The 17,598-nt window shown below is 49.6% G+C and overlaps 1 protein-coding gene across 1 annotated transcript in view; it reads right to left on the reverse strand.

Annotated features, from left to right (window-relative positions):
• Positions 1–17,598, reverse strand: part of Coro2b (coronin 2B) — a 110,411-nt gene that overhangs the window by 62,896 nt on the left and 29,917 nt on the right. The window contains exon 2 of the mRNA NM_001427032.1: positions 1,089–1,289. Coding sequence (NP_001413961.1) covers positions 1,089–1,289 — 201 coding nt within the window. The remainder of the gene's footprint in view (positions 1–1,088; positions 1,290–17,598) is intronic.

Genomic DNA, 17,598 nt, shown 5'->3' on the forward strand with positions numbered 1-17,598 from the left:
TTGTGAGTTATGAGACAGAACGAGGCACGGTGCAGGCAGTCGTTTTGTCCCATCCGTCCCGGAGGACCACATGCCTGGAGCTGAGCTAGTTCCCAGAACAGAGAGAGACCTGATCTGGTTTGGAAAGTGAAGGAAGCTGCATCTCGGAAATCCACAAGCAGAGCTGGCAACTTTATTAAGGAAACAGCAATCCGTCTCTACCGAGACTGTCACCAAGATACCTCTGCAGTGCAGCTCCTGGACAATGTCATGCCTGGTCCTACTTGAGACCCATGTGGCCAATGCAGGAGGAGACGTGACCCTGCTTTATCAGTACAGGGAAACGAAGAGCAGAAATGTTGAGAGACACCCAGAAGGCCACTTGGCTGGCAAGTGGGAGAGAAGGCCCATACCTCCAACCTCTAAGTCACTGCTCCTTAGACCTTTCTGAGATCTAGCTCTATCCTCAGGGACACTGGAGCTGGCCCTGTGGTGGGAAAGATACCTGCCTTATGCATCCCCAAAGTTGTGCTCCCTCCGGGGGAAGAAAGCCTGGGAATGGTCCCCTGCCAGCTGACTGCATTTCTAGAACCAGTGTTTTCTTCTGTGAGCACCTCCTCCCGGAGCTGGGATGAGTCAGGCTAGGAATGGGAACTCAGGCATAAACAAGAGAAACTGACAGCAAGCACTTTGCCTGAGGCTCGTGACCTCCCACGGGCCTCCTGGGACTGTGCCTGAACGGCTACGTAGACAAAATCTCTCAGCAGTAAGCTTTGTGGGTTTCACCTGTGGCAGTCACGTAAGCAGCCTGGAGGTGAAAGCCTCCAGGCAGGAAATGGGCACCGGAGCCCAGCAGATGGTGGGCAGCCTCCCAGCAGAAGGCGGTTCCCTAAGTGTACAGTGTATAAGTGTTTGCAGATCCAAAAGTACCACAGCTGTCTTTCCTCCAGCTCTATACCAGGTCACTGAGATAGAATGACGGGACCCAAGCTGTCCCCAGAGACAGGTGTGATCCAGTCCTCTAGGCAGGGGCCCATCCAGATGCACAAAAAAACAGATCTCAGGCCTTCTGGTCCAGCCTTGTTCCCAGGGCAACCAGGGCCACTTACCTGCTCCAGGGGGATGACGAGGAAGGAACCACCTCCTGCACTCTCAGTGACTATGGCCAGGAAGCGGGCATTGACTGCACAGAAGTGGTTGTCGTGGACGTTCTTGGTGATGGGGATCCCGTCAAAGCAGTGCTCCCTGTTGGCCACTTTCCCGTACACGTTCCGAAACTTGGAACTTCGGTACTGCGGTCGCCAGGACATCTGCAAGGGACCAGCAGAGACAGGGTTAGGCTGACTACTACTTCATGGAGGAGCTGGATAGGGCACTGGGGAGTCAGAGGTGAGGGGAGCAAGGGATCCCTTGGGCCCAGCCATTTTTATGGAGGGCTGAGAGGCGATGGAGTCACCAAGAGCATGGGACCTATAATGGAGGGTCTTGCTGACACAGAGCCTGAAACAAGGATGTTCACAACCTTCCTGTGTATGGTCCACATGCCCAACCATTTAAGGAAGCAAGCCACCACATTTCACCACCTCCTGCTCTGATTCTTTCTAGGACTTCTCCCCCATGAGCATGCCCTCAAAGACCTCTGTGTTCCACAGCTCATCACTGCCACCAACATTGTCCTCATCAGGCACAGAAAGGCTAAGTGTCTGAGACAAGGCCACACAGCTGAGCGTGCTAGAGGGGAAGGCATTGGGTGTTGGGCCTTTTGAGTGTGGGATGAAGTACACAAAGTGTGACTCAAAGGTCACCTAAGTCAGAACCACTGACGGTGGGGGAGGTCGCTGAGTTCCTGGGTCATTTCTTGAAAATGCAGCTCCTGGGTCCCACTCTGGGCCTAAGAAACCCACTGCAATGTTATAGGAGTGTGGTCCAACACTCGGCAAGCTGACTCAGTTTCCTTGCCCCCTTGCACACTCCCAAATAACACAGAAGCACCCTGAAGTTTGAGAGTCCTTGTTCTATAGAATAGAGGTGGCCCTCCTCGGCCAACCCCACCCACCGTTCACAGTCTAGGCTCTGACCAGTCAGCGGGTTTTGCTTCTGATGTATTTGGAGGGTGAGCGGAGGATCTTTGGCAGCCTTCACTTGATCTTAGCCAAAAGGCCGAGAAGCAATCTTTGGCAGCCTTCTATGGGATGGTACCTTTGGCAGAGAAGCCATACCAATCTTGTAGTGAGCTCAGCCTGGGCCACACAGAGCAGGTGCTTGGTGATGTCTTGGTGCAATGACCACACATCTGGCTCACAAGCTCTGTATTGATCTTAGCCAAATGCCAAGAAGGAATCTTGTTTTTGTTTGAGATGGGACCTCAATATGCAGCTCTGGCTGTCCTGGAGTTCACTGTGTAGACCAGGCTGGCCTTGAACTCACAAAGATCCACCTGCCTCAGTGCTGGGAGATGAAGGTTTTAATTTTAGCAGTTATATGTTTATTTTAATACCTTAGAAAAAAATAACACATATTCCAGATCTTTGATGTCACAAAGACTATTGTGAATGAGTGCTAATGAAGCAAAATAAAATAAAATAAAAAAGAGGAGGAGGAAGAAGAGGAGGAAATATCAGTTTAAAACTACAGTGTGAAAAATATACTACACGTCTGTCACTTGCTTAGAGAGCCATCCCAGTGTGAAATTATAGAAGTCCGCTGTCCCTGCAAAGTAGAACATTCCAGTTCCATAGGGAGGTGCTGTGTTTGCTCATTCCATCTTCTGCTGGTGCCATTCTGGTCAGGCATGCCCTTTTTCCTGCCCAGCCACAGCTCAACCTCAGGGCTAGCCTCAGCGCTGACCTCAGACCTGTTCTTGCTCCTGGTCTCGCCCTCAGTCCAGGTTTCCCTTGAGGAAAGCAGGAAGAGGGACCAGGGCCTTCTGAGCAGGGCTGAGCTCCAGCGTGCTATTCCTGGCCTGCCCAGCAGGGATCTGTAATCAGGAAGCCCCTTTAGGTCCCTGGCCTGATGATGGCCCAGTCCCTCCCACATCCTCCAGGGAGCCCCACCCAGTGGAAGGCAGATAGTTCAGATAACCTCCCAGAGTCAGTGCTTCCAGTGGCTGGGTCCTAGAACCTGCCCATTTCCAGTGAAGACCACACTGTGAGGCCTCCCGGAGCGTCAAGGGAAGGGTGACAAGCCTGATTGGAATCTACACAGACCTACGTTCAAGTCCCATCATTCTGCTGAGTGGCTCGGGCAAGCCTCTGAAGATTTCTGTGCCTCTCCATCTGCTCTTACAGAGGGCGGCATATTAACTTCCCCTCACCTCCAAGGACATTGGCAGAGTCAACGCCAAGCCGCCCAGCTCATGCCCAGCACAGGGCACGCTAACTCTCCTGAGCCTCTCACACCTCATTTACCCAAGACGCTCCTGGGGAGCCCTCAGCTGCTTGTCTCAGCTGGCATCACCTACGCCACCGCAAACGCCTCCCCCTCCTCTCTCTTTCCTTTTTTCCTGCTCTCTCCCACTCTCTATCCTTTTCCTTCTCTCTGCTTGGCCCGGCTCCCAGATCTCAGGTACACTGACAGACAAGATGCCTATGTGGCTGGTTCTCGATAGGTGTCCTGCCTCTTTCTAGAACATGTAGTCCAGGCTGTCGTGAAATTTGATATGTAGCTCAGGATAACCTTGAACTCCCGATCCTGCTGCCTATATCTCTCAAGGGTTGGGATTACAGGTGTGGGATATCACACCAAGATTGGCTAATGCTGTGCTGGGGAACTGAACCTTGATCTTCGTGAATGCCAGGCAAGCACTCTACCACACGAGCTACCAACCTAGCCTTTACTTTTGTATTTCTGCATCCTTCGCTATGGACTCTATGTAGCTTGGGCTGGTCTTGAATGCTCCATGTTTGGCCACACAGAGTCACTTTATAAACAAGGTTAGCTCGCAGCTGAGGCTAAAAGCTGAACTCAACAGATCTATCTGGGAAATGTGGTCCTCACTCTCTGTAAGATTTGGGGCTCTGTGTTCAGGGTAAGGAGTCCTTCCTCTTGAAGGGTGATAACCTCTGGGAGTCTCCAGGCCAGGGTACACAGCAAGGCTACATAGCTATGGTCATGTAGACCTAGGTAGGGAAACCTTTCAAATGATGGGGGCACCATATGAGCATACTGGGGAGGGGGCATCTGTGCTGCCCAGGGGTTAGAGGGAATGATGTTCTCTCTCTGTCTGGCCCTATGGGCCCACACTGGACCCTATGCCTTGGTCCCTATAGCCAGTTGACCTTCGAACTCCAGCTTCAAAGACAAAGAGCTTGTCTCTCTGTCATTTGGCAGTGGGAAAAGAAAGGGCCGATAAGGTGTCTCTGGGGAACTTGGTGACAGGCTTGGCTTTCCTTTCCCTTCATCAGGAGAGGACCTCTCTGAATTACCACTGAGTGGGGGAGGGCTTGCTGGTGGGAGCTGTGACTTCTCTGCTGGAGAGAGGAAGTGTACCTCAGCAGTCTAAATAATTAGAACTTTTTAGTACTGTCAATCATAGGTAGGAAAGTAGGCGCGGTGTCACCTTGCCCAGAGAGAAGCAGGTGCCAAGCCATGTGCCCAGAGTGTGTGTGACATCTCCTCCTAAGCTTTAGAAACCCTTCAAGGGGCCTCATCAGCCTAAGGCTTTGAAACCGGAGCAGCAACTTTTCTGATTGAACTTCACGTTGCTGAGAAAATAAAAGGGGCTTTGTGTGGAACCCCCGTGGTAACTCTCGGTGCTCTCTGCTTGGCACTCTCTGTCTTGCAGGAAGAAGCTGAGTTAGCAGGGAAGAGGGCATCTTTATGATCCTCGGCCAACAATTCCTGGACAAGAGCCTCCCCCCCCACCTCCCGTCACAAGGGATGCAAACTCACCCTAGGGGACTGAATTGTGTTCCACGTGACCTTCCAGCCCAGCGTACTCCTCAGAGGAGTGGCTTACTCTGGGGATGGCGGGCTAGTCAGCTGTTCCCCTTGGTAGGCAGCAGAGGCAGATATACAGCCAAGGGAGTAGAGTGGAAGAAAGAGGGGGGACAAGCAAATGGGGAATGCCTTTGTGTCTTCATCCTTGCATGTTTGTAGCGTGCATGTATGGGTGTGTGGGAGGTCACAGGCTACTAGAGCCATGAGGAGCCTAGATGGGCCTGGGTGAGGTGCTCACTGAGACTAGGGCCCATCAAGGCTAGCAAAGGCCCTGCTGAAAGAAAGATCTTGCTAACAGAGCCAGGAGGAAAATGAAACAGGAGCTAGTCAACTGTAGACGCACAAAGAATGCCCAAGACGGGACAAACTGGCTACTTCATTCCTCAAGAGCCATCCACCTTGAAATATATATATATATATATATTTTTTTTTCCCCATTTTCATGTGTGTGTGTACATGTGTCTGTGATACTGTGTGTGTGTGTGTATGTATGCATCTGTAAGTGGTGTGGTATGTGTGTATATATGTGTATGTATGTGTGTGTGTGTGTGTGTGTGTGTATGTATCTGTGTGATGTGGTATGTGTCTGTGTACTGTGGAGGCCTAAGGTAAAATCATCTTCCATGGCTCTCTCACCTTATTTGATGAGGCAGGGTCTCTAAATCAAACCCAGGGTTCACCGATAAGGCTAGTTTCCCTAGCCAGCTTGCTCTGAGGATCCCCCATTTCTGCCTTCCAAGTCTAGAATTATGGGAGGTCCCCCAACCCACCTGGTATTTATGTGGTCCTCACACATTCTCAATGATGGCGGCACCATTCCCTAAGCAAGTGGTTCTGAGCTGTATAAGAAAGCTAGTCAGGCAGGAGCCCGAGTGAGCGGGAGAGCAGCCTACTCCTACTGAATGTTTGTGTGGAGTGAGTTCCACTGTGGGGGTGACGGTGTGTGGAATAGCAAGCAGGCCCGGCTTCAAGTTCCTGCCCTGCCTTCCTCAGTGATGGACTGTGATCCATTAGTAGAAACAAACCCTTTCCTCCTCTAGGTCACTTTTGGTGACAGTGTAGGTCATAGCAACAGAATGAACAGCGACCATTACTTTTCTAAGAACTAGTGTTCACTTACCCAGAGAAGGGTGGAGCTGTTAAAGCAGCGTTCAAATACTCCCAGATCTGACACAGACCGCAACACAACACAGCCATTTGATTGGATGGAGGTTTATTGCGAGAAGGCTCTGCTAACTTGGCCTCCGCGTGAGGCTAGCAGAAGAGCCACCCTAACCTAGAGATGTCCTGACAACCAACTCTGAGAGGCTGTGATTGCAGGGGCAAGAGGGACAACAGGCCAGAAGCATGTGCCTTGAATTTTTGGCACTTTGGGTCGGTGACTCACAGTTTAACGTGCTATGTGGGTTGGAGGAGGTGTGAGGGGACAGGAGACTCTGGGACTTCCAGGTTGGAATCTGGATGGAAAGAGGACATATTGGAATAGCTGGCTGAGGAAAAGACGGCTTAAGTCAGTAGTTCTCAACCTTCCCAATGCTGCGTGCGACCCTTTAATACAGTTCCTCCTGTTGTGGTGACCCCCAACCATAAAACTATTTTCGTTGCTACTTCATAACTGTGATTTTGCTATGGTTACAAAGTGTAATGTAAATATCTGTGTTTTCTGATGTTACCAAAGGGGTCGAGGCCCACTGGTTGAGAACCACTTGGCTCAGGTGAATCAGGATGGCTGCAGGCACAGTCAGGGAAGTCTAGCACCATTTGGTATACAGCTCTGATGAGTGCGGAGGTCTGACAGCTACAGGTCACCAGGAAGATGCAATGTGAGGGGGCAGGGCAGGGGCACTAGAGGCCACAAGGCGCTTAGATGGGCTTAGGCAAGCTGTTCATTAAGACTAGGGCCCATCAAGGCTAGCAAAGGCCCTGCTGAGAAAAAGATCTTGCTAACAGAGTCAGGAGAAAAATGAAACAGGAGCTAGTCAACTGTAGACGCACCAAAAAACACCCAAGACGGGACAAATTGGCTACTTCAGTGTTTGCCTTCTAGAACATGTTAAAGGGAGGTACAAAGCCAGGGACCATCTTTCCCCTGCTCTTTGTAGACATCCAAGCAGAAGCCACATCACCCCTAAAAGGCTGGAGCCGTCACATGCAATGAGGATTAGCTGTCTTTACTAATGGCACATGTATTTATCCTGGTCACCTGCAGGCGGGACTCATCTGTATCTTTGTGCAGTAGAGTTGGGAAGGGTCATATGGGGCATGAAGGTTGCACACTGCTTAAAGGGACAGTGTGAATGGTGTCCCTGGAGTCATGAAGAAGGGGCTCCAGGTGCAGGAGGACAGGGCAAGCCACCATTGTCATTCTAGAGAGTCAGCTGAGCAGACAAGACAAGCAGGAAGCTCTGAGAACCTGCTGGCTCTGCAGCACAGGCTGCCACCCTGAGAGGCAGGAGGCTGAGCCACCAGCCACCCCAACTACCCCTGACTCAGGGGGAACACTGTGCTTCTAGCAAACTTCAGAGGTACTGGGGGACGGGCCCTCAACGCCAGCCACTCCCAGCTCTTCCAGCTTCCTGGCCATATTGGCTAGCAGAGGTGGCTCATTTCTGGAAACTCCAAGGGAGGCCTCTCCCTCCAGGGAATGCTGGAACTTCAGCAGATTGGTAGTTAGAAAACTGGCCCACCGGGGCCCTGCATCCAGCACCCGCCATGTATCTGAGCTGCCACCTGTCTGGCACCCCATATGAGCTATGGAGCCTGGCTAAGCTTTGGGGTCATTGGTTGGTACCTGTCAGCATCAAAGCTGTGCAGGGACACCAAAGTCAGACACAGCTGCTCCAAACCCCAGCACTGCCTTAAAATCCTGTACTCGTTCATTAACCCTAAGAGCTGTGTTCTCGTCTGTGGGAATGGGATACACGGGGCCTCAGGAGATGGCCCAGTCACTAAAGCGCTTGCCAGACAAGTATGAGAATCTGTTTGATCTCTAGAGTCATTGCTTACCGAAAAATGAAATAAAATAAAAAAATTAAAAATATAATAGGCTTGAGCATGGTGGGATGTGCTTCTAATTCTAATGCTGGAGAGATGGAGACAGGTGGATTTATGGGTTTGTAGGTCAGCCTAATTGGGGAGTCCCAAGTTCTAATGAGAGAGCCTGTCTCAAATAACAAGGCAGACAGCTCCTGAGGAGTAGCACCTGCACATACACAAGCTCACACACACCTGCATACACATGCACATATACATACCTATACACACATGCTCACACATATCTGCATACACAGGCACATACATACCTGCATATACATGTACACGCATACACAGACCTGCATGCATATACACATACACCTGCATATACATGAGTACACATTCACATAGACATGCACATACATATACCTGCACACACTTGTGCCCACACATCAGCATACACTCATCTGTACATACGCATACAGCTGCATACACACACGCTCACACACACTCGCATACACAGGCACCTGCACATACATGCACACATGTGTGCGCATACCCACACACACAGAGGAAATCTGCTGGGGTGGGGGTGCTTCTGGGAAAGATCTTTTTTTTTTTTCTATTAACAGAAGAAAAGAGACAGACAAGAAAAGTTTTTTCTGAGCCTGTTATCTAAGGCACTGCTTCCTGCCTTTGTTTGCATTTGACAATGTAAAGGCCAGAGCTGGAGCAGCCATCTTGAGGCCCGGAGGTAAGAAGCACAAACCCAAAAGGCAAGCACAAGGAAGAGGCAGACCAAAGGATTTAAAAAAAAAAAAGCCAAGCAGGTGTTTCCCCTGCTAGGGCACAGGAAACCAAGGGCCTCTCCAGGGCCACGTTCCTCCCAGCCCTCCAGAGAGGCCCCCGACCAGCTGATGTAACAGCCTGTGCCTGGCACACACATTACATAGCACAGGGGTCAGAACCACGATGGCTGGGGGAGAACAATGGATGACCTTCTCTCTAACTCTCTGGAACTGAGAACCCCAAACAAATGCTGTTTGTCTGGTTTAAATCAGTTACCTTGGTCCTGGTGTCTCTTCTTAGGAAAACGAAGGCAGCTAAGACACACCCCGTCTCCTGCCTGACCTGGCTATAGCTCTACTCTCTGAGAGTCCCACATCAAAGGTGTGGTCACCTGAGAGCCACACTCTTGGCACCCTGCAGTCTGGCTTCGGCCACTAAAGTCTCTGCGGGATGATCCATGCATTTGAGACCTCAGCACAGAGGGGACAGGAAGTGTGTGCGTTTCCCTTGAAGGTGGCAGCGACGATTTACAGTCACGGTCTGGGTCCAGGCTGGGTTTCAGCTCCTGCCGGTTCCTGTAGGTGCTCCACTGTTGGGCACAGCTTGGACCATTGTACAGGGAGAACAATAAGGAGTTTCCAATGCCTCTGAGCTCCTGACCTTGATGCCACTCTCAGGCATTAAATCACCCCTGAGTGTCCACTGTGGGGCTCTGTGACAGTCCAAGGCTGCCCTAACTGACCCCTGCACATATGGTGGGACTCCCTGGCATCTCCTCCCTACCCCCATCACCCAGGTCTTCTCTATCAACCCGGACATCATTCTTCTTGCCCCTGTGGCACAATGCTCCTGACCTCTCGCCTCTGCTTTGCCCATTCTGCAGTTCTGTTTCCACGCCAACAACCTCCAGACAGGACTAGGGAATGACAGAGAAATGGGGATCCCAAGCATGGAGAAGTGCATCCCTTGGCTGTGGACACAGAGGCCAGGAGGACACCCTTGTCTGCCATTAGCCAGCTATTGGCATAGAAGCACTTGCTTTGCTGATCTAGGTGGTGCTCAGCAGGGAGGGCCCTGGGTACATGACTGCTAGGCTAATACTTGTCATTAGAGCTGTCCATAGGACACCAGAACATTTCACAGAAAATGGAGCCTACCTCTCTATTTCTCCTTCCTCCAGCATTGACCCTATAGATTATCGGTGGTGGTGAGAGGGGCCTCACCCTCCTTAGAAGCTTCTTCGAGGGCAGGTGAGATGGCTCAATAGCCAATAGTCTGTTGTCAAGCATGGTGGCCCAAATTCTGTCCCTGGTTTTTTTTTTTTTTTGTGTTGTCTTGTTTTTAATGTTTTGTTTCTTTCTTTAAATTGTTGAAGATCGAGCCTTTTTGCTTTGATGTTGCCAATGTGGAACAATCTAATCCTACTTGTGGATCAGACAAATTGCACTCCTGGCTAGCGGTGCTTTTGAGATGAAAGCTGGCTTTGGGAAGATAACTAAGGCTTACCCATATCAAAACATGGCTGAGAAATACAGGCCCCAGTCGCTGGCCCCCACCGGCTCCTGGATGAGTCCCAAGCATACTCTGCTGAGCTAAGTGAGCAGACCCAAGAACTGCAGGCTGAACTGTTCCACTTCTGGGTTACCCTGGTGAAGCCCCAACTCTGAAAACAACAAGTGAGCTGTGGCAGGTCTGGAAGGAAAGAGGGACCACAGGACAGAAGGGCATCTCTGGGCGTGAGGGAAACACTTTCTACCCTAAGAATGATGGTTTCATAGCTTCCTGCATTTGTGACAAGCACAGCATGGGAACCTGAGGGGATAGGGAACCCTGAATGGGATAGCTTTGACTTCACGTAAATCATATCTCAATAAACCTGACTTTAAGAAACTGCCTGGAGTATGCATGTGGATCATGGAGAGGACTGGCCCAGTGTGTGCAAAGCCCTAGGTTTAATACTGGGAACTGCAGGGGCTCAAACATGGCCACCTCCCATCTCATCCTGACAGGTGCCACAAATGAGATGTGTTTTTGCTCTTCTTGTTGCTGCTATGACAAAGGCCTGACGACATCAACTTAGGAGATGAAAGAAAGGTTTGTTTGGGTTCTCAGGGAAGGCGCGCAGCATTCACCTCTCTCCGATTCCTGACTACAGACCTCAGCAGCTGCCTTGGGCTCCTGCTGCCGAGCCTTCCCTGGACTCCTCCCTAGAACCTAACCCACTGACCTGGAGCTGCCTCCCAGGCTTCCCGATTGGTCTCAGTTCACATGGTGGGTGGGAGAGCTAACGTCATGTGCTGCTGTCCTGTAGGAGGGTTGGGTGGGGCACAGCTGTGGGTGGAGTGGACTGGGGATCACACGAGTTTTCTCACATGTGCTCCCTGCCAGGATTCCTGAATGACCCCTGTTTGTGGGAGGGGTGGTGAGAAAGGACACAGGACCTAGGCTGGTAGTAGGCCTAGCTTCTGCTTGGCTGCCCTATGGAGTCTAGGTGTCCTGAGCACAGAAAGGGGTGTATGAGAATGCAGATGTTGCCTTAACGCTCTAGCTGCTGCTCTAAGCGACCCCACTCTGGGGCTCCTTCGTCTGAAAAACAGATAGTGAAAGCGGATGTGCTGACACATTGCGACAATCCCAGATCTGGGGAAGGGCAGAAGAATAGTGACCATAAGGTCAGCCTAATTACACAGAAAGGCTATGTAAACTGGATCAATAAGTTAGAATAAAGTTGGGGAGCTGAGGATGGTGATGGTGCCATTGGTGATGTGCTTGTCCTGTTCAAACATCTGTGTTCAGACACCCAGAACCCACGTGAAAGCCAGGTACATACGGCAGCATGTAAACGGGACTCCTCAAGGGTAGAGCTCGTGCCTGCCTTTCCTCTGCAGCAGCCTGAAACACGTGGAAGGAACTCATGGCGCAACCAATGAGTGAGTGGGTGTAGGGTGTCTCCCCTGAAGCTCTCCCTGGTGAGCTACTCTGTCTCTAATGGAGTTGGTGCTGTCCAGTGGTAGGATGGGCTGAGTTGGGAAAAGGTGAACTCGTCATCGCTGAAGATAAGGATACGGTAGGGCAGAGCTAGGGACAGGAAAGTGTGCAGCATGTGAGTGTGTGGATTCCCAGTACCCGCGTGAAAACCTGGGTTTGGTGATATACGCTTGTACTCCAGTGCTGGGAGTGGAGACAGGGGGATGTGTAGAGCTCACTGGCCAGTCAGCCCAGACACATTGGCGAGTTTCAGGTTCCACAGGGAACTCTGATTCAAGAATAGGTGGAGGGGTCTGGAGAGATGGCTCGGTGGTTAAGAGCACTGACTGCTCTTCCAGAGGTCCTGAGTTCAATTCCCAGTAACCACATGGTGGCTCACAACCATCTGTAATGGGATCCGTTGCCCTCTTCTGGTGTGTCTGAAGACAGCTATGGTATACTCACATACATACAATAAATAAATAAATCTTAAAAATATAATAGATCGAGAGTCATTGAGGAAGACACCCAACACGAAGATGTATAACACACATACACACACACACACACACACACACACACAGAGGAAGATGTATTATACACACAAATGAAGATGTGTAATCCACACATGAAGATGTGTAACAGATATATAGGACACACACATGAAGATATATAAGACAGACACATGAAAATGTATGGCTGTACACATAAGAAAAAGAAAAGAGAAGTTGAGAGTTTCTTGGTGAAGGTGTTAGAGCTGGGACTCTTAACAGTAGGTTCTGGTTGAATTGGGGGACACCAAGAAACCTTTCTGACTCAGAGCAAATGGCAGGCTGAATTGCCCACTTTGCTTCCCAGCCACTGGCAGCCCTCAGACACACTTGACCCAGCAGTTCACTCAAATGAAGGTACGGTTATGCATGCTGTGTCATACACCCTACGCAGAAAGGAAGCCATTTGAGTACACATCTACATACACTCCACATTGTTCCCACAGCCACCCAGTGGCTACCATTGCCACCACTAATCTCCTGAGCATTGGAGGTCCGCCAGGCTTTGGGTTTTGTCCTCTGTCACCTCATGTCATTCTTATTCATAAGAACCATTGTCCCCAAGCAAAATAAGAAGCACAAGCCAGGAGATTCCTCTCAGGCTGTAGAGTGAGGTTGAGCTCTTCTCTCCATGGCTTAAAATAACCGACAAGACTCACAAACATGAGATCTATCCTTTTGGGGACTCAGTTTGGTAGAATGGGGTTAGAATTTTTCAAATGTCATTAAGTGAATGGTATAGTTACCAAGCCTCACCAACTCACCAATTCAAAGAACATTTTGTTTGGACACTGTGGTGTGTGTGTGTGTATCTGTGTATCTCTCTCTCTCTCTCTCTCTCTCTCTCTCTCTCTCTCTCTCTCTCTCTCTGTGTGCGTGCATGTGTGCGTGCATGTATGTGTCTATCTCTCTATGTGTTTGTAGTCCAGAAGTCAATTCAGACATCTTCCTCAGTAGCAACCTTGAGACGAGGCCTCTCAATGGAGCTTACTGTGTGGCTGGGCTAGCTGGCCACTGAGCCCCAGAAGCCCTCCTGTCCCCATGTCCTCTGTGCTGGGATTACAAGGTAATGGCACCATGTCCAGATTTCCCCTTGGGTTCTGGGTCTTGAATTATGCTTGCATAGTAAGCACTTTACACCCTGAGCTTCCGCCCCACCCCCAAGTCTCCAAGTCATGGTGACTTCAGTTTTTCGTTTGTTTTGATGCAATGGTTGGATGTGCTGGGAAGGTACTCTACACTGTAGTCCCAACTCTTAGACCTTTCTTTAAGTGGCTTTGTTCTGAAACTTAAGCATCTGCCTGAGCCTCCTTCTAAGCAGGTCTAGATTTCATATCGCTGATATATATTAAAGAAATACACGGCACATAAACCGAAGCACATCCATGGGCCTCTGAATCCACCTGGCATGACACCGGTGTTCCTGGTCATTCCTCAAAAAGCATGGAGGGAGGTCTCTTCAAGATAAGGACCACATGTGTGTGATCAACTGCCCAGAAGTCCCTCCTTCTTCTAACTTCTCCTAAGAAAAAACAAACACCTGTTATTTTATGTGGTTTGGAGATGGTGGTGGTAGTGGTGGTGGTGGTAGTGGTTGCTGTGGCTGTCCTAGAACCCACTCCGTAGTCCAGGCTAGCCTGGAACTCAGAGACCCACCCATCTCTGCCTCCCAAGTGCTGGGTGGGATTAAAGGCAATGTGCTAACACACCCAGCTTAGATAAGGCCTACCTCGACACACTGCATGAAAATGACACACTATATCAAGTGAAAGGGAAGATAATGAGATTAAGGTTAAAGGGTAGTGAGGCTAGAGAGCTGAGGCAAAGCAAAACTGAGTCTTTAAAGGAATTATGGCTCTCAACTGATCCTTGGAACAGCATCACAGACCAGGACTGGGGCTCTGAGCATCCCAGCACTCAAAGTGAAAATGGAAACATGATTTGCTTTCCTTTTATTCCCATAGGCAGGTGACATAGGAGCAAATGCACTCATGTGTCCCTAAAACAGTTCTCAATCATTTCGGTCGTGACCCCTTCTGGAGGTGGCATATAAGACAGTCTGGGTTGGGGATTTAGCTCAGTGGTAGAGCGCTTGCCTAGCAAGCTCAAGGCCCTAGGTTTGGTCTTCAGCTCTGGAAAAAAAAAAAAAAAGACAGTCTGCACATTAGATATTTATATTATGATTCATTACAGTAGCAAAATTACAGTTATGCAGTAGCAATGAAATAATTTGATGGTTGGGGATCACCACAACATAGGGAACTGTATTAAAGGGTTGCAGCATTAGGAAGACTGAGGACCACTGCAAAGTAAAGATGGTTGATTGTCTCCGAGGCTGCTGACTTGGTAGTGATGTGATAGAGGCCTTGATCTCCAGACAGGACCCTGCCTCTGCGAACCCATCTCCTGTACATATGTGATTTTCCCCAAAGAAAACTTGGAGCAAAGTATTTCTCTTTCTAAAAAAACAAACAAAACAAACAAACAAATAACAAAACAAAAAACCCAAAAAAACAAACAAACAAACAAAAAAACCCACCAACAATGCCCTCTTACCCAGAGAATAGCCTCAAAGAATCACAAAGTGTATTCCAATTTAGTAAATGCCTGAATTCAAATTCTGCCCTTCCACTATGGCCCCAGACAGCACACACAACCCTTCTGAGTCTTCACACCCTTATTCCACATCACGAAGATGCAAAAGGACCTCATGCCCAGGGCTGACTGAGTCTCACGACCAGAAGCCCCGCCCCCTGCGCCGGGCGCATCCTCCTTGTGTCTACAGCCTGTGTTCTGCAGGGGCTTCTGTCTGGCTGAGCCTCCCGTTCTGTTTACTGAATAACCAGCACACGTCTGGATCAGGTTCAAGTGCCACTTGAACTGGGGATCGCCTCTGATTTCTCAATCAAAACAGCCCATTTCTTGCTCTCTTTTCTCACAGTACAGAATTAAATGCGACACAATCCACCAACACAGGAAATACTGGCTGTCAGCTCACACTGGAGGCCCGCTCCTACTAGCAGCTTATCCAACCAAAACGATGCATTTTGGACATCGACTTTTTTTTTTTTAAAAAGCATATTCGAAAAATTTAAATTACAATTTTATTTATTTTATGTGCGCATACATACACATATGCACGCACGCACGCACGCACGCACGCACGCACGCAAGCTAGTGTTGGTCCACGTTGTGCCTGTGGAAGTCCTTCCACCAGGTGAGTCCCAAGCATCAAACCCAGGTCAAACTTAGTGGCCCGTACCTTTACCTGATGGGCCATCTTCACAGACCAGTAGGTGTGTTTGTTTTCTGTTTGTTTGTTTGTTTCAGTGAAGCAGAGTAGAACCATAGTAAATTCTGTGCATGACATAGCTTTTGATTTATTTAGTTATTGTATATAAAACATACATTCTGTCTTCCTTTTTGTGTGACATTGATGGAGCCCACAGCCTGGACCCTGTGGGCTAATAATTGCCAGACCAACAGAACTGCACTTCTAGTCCACAAAGTAATTTTCTTTCTGGGCCAGTTTTCAAGTCTGAGTGCCCCAGCACTAACAAGGACTCCTAGAGGGTGAAGACTCATCCTGGGTCCCCTCCAATTCTGCTGCTTAATGCAGTGCTTGGCACATCTCAGCTGTTCAATAAATACTTCTCTCAGGGAGCCGGAAATTTCAGTAACCCCGAGGAAGACACTGGAGCCTGCAGGGCAGATGCCTGCTCTAGGTCAACTCTGCATTCTGCCACCATTGCCCAGGGCCCTTCCAGACACCGTGGGAGGGCAAGCCTTCCACGGGGACTTAGATTGAGGCTACTGTGTGTGAATAGGAGAATGATGTGCTTAGTCCCTGTTTGCCTAAGACTGACTGTGACCAACCCATGTTTATTAACCCATGCTTAGAAAGTGGGAGTCTCTGGGACAGCACAGTGGGGGAACAGAGAGGAAAAGGCCTGATGTTTATCTGATTCAACGTTTCTGAGCTTGCTAACAGTAAACCTGCACTCACTTGTATGAATATGCATCATGGTTTGAATATGCTTGGCCCAGGGAATGGCACTATTAGGAGGTGTGGCCTTGTTGGAGTGGGTGTGTCTCTGCGGGCTTGGGCTTTAAGACCCTCATTCTAGCTGCCTGGAAGCTATTCTATTCTTGCACTAGCAGCCTTCATACGAAGATGTAGGACTCTCAGCTCCTCCTGTACCATGCCCGCCTGGATGCTGGGATGCTGCCATGCTCCACCTTGAGGATAATGGACTGAACCTCTGAACCTGTGAGCCAGCCCCAAATAGATGTTGTCTTTTATAAGACTTGCCTTGGTCATGCTGTCTGTTCACAGCAGTAGAACCCTAACTAAGAAACACACTCTCCGGATACATACATACTCTTCATATAATATGTTGGAATGTGGAGATCCAACGTGGAATTGAAGCCCAGGACAGACTAACCAGGGAGCTGAGCCAGACCTAAGTTTCTCAAGAACAAATTAGATTGTAAATGGAGAAGGGCCTAAGAAAACATGCCATCTGAAGAGATGGCAGCCAGTGGCTAGCTCCAAGGTCTTCCAACATGAAAGGAAGGGCAATGACTGGTGTAACCATCCTCCCCCTACTTGTCTCTGGGTTCCAGGGTTCCCTAGCTGCAACGCTCCAGTAACACCATGATGGTAGAGCCATATAATCAAAGGTGATGGCTGAGAGGCAGATGGGCCTCAGGCTGTATCTGTGCCCTGACAATCCCTCAGCCATTTTGAGCCTCTCAGAGCCCAGTAGCCCTTTTGGCAGCTAGATAACAACTTCCTTCCTCTGGGAGGATTGAATGAGGTAAGTTAACCACCTAGGAAGTGTTCATAATGGGAGCCCTTCCTTTCTCTTTCACCTTCCCTCAAAATCATTTCCTTTCACCTCAGAGATTTCTCTGAGATAAAAATAGAACCCCTCTCACCATGCGTTCTGCTCAGACATCTTCAACCTCCAAACTCCCCTGACCTTTTGTAAGTTGGATTCCATTATTTCATTTTAGTAAACTTTTCATCCATCCAAGCCCTCGTCACCTCAGATTCTAGTTGGCCGAGACCGTGCACATGGACACATGTGAACACTCATGCTCTCTCCAGCCATGGATTCCACACATCCTTCCTGCAAACCCCCAGCTCCAAATCCCTTCTCAGATCTGCACAGTTGGAAATGTCTGGCTGTGTGAGTTATGTACCCAGTGTACCAGTTCCTGACTGTCTTCCTGTGGGCCTATCTGACTCCCACATGTGATGACGGGTGTTCCACATACAGGAGCCAGCTCCCTGCTCTTCTTGGTAAACCAGGTCTTATGTGCACATAGACTGGAGACAGCTGTGGCCAGTATCAGCCCAGCATGCTGTACTCCACAGGCTGGCGCAGCACACTCA

The sequence above is a fragment of the Rattus norvegicus genome, chromosome 8 (assembly GCF_036323735.1).
Source record: "Rattus norvegicus strain BN/NHsdMcwi chromosome 8, GRCr8, whole genome shotgun sequence".
NCBI classification, from domain to species: domain Eukaryota; kingdom Metazoa; phylum Chordata; class Mammalia; order Rodentia; family Muridae; genus Rattus; species Rattus norvegicus.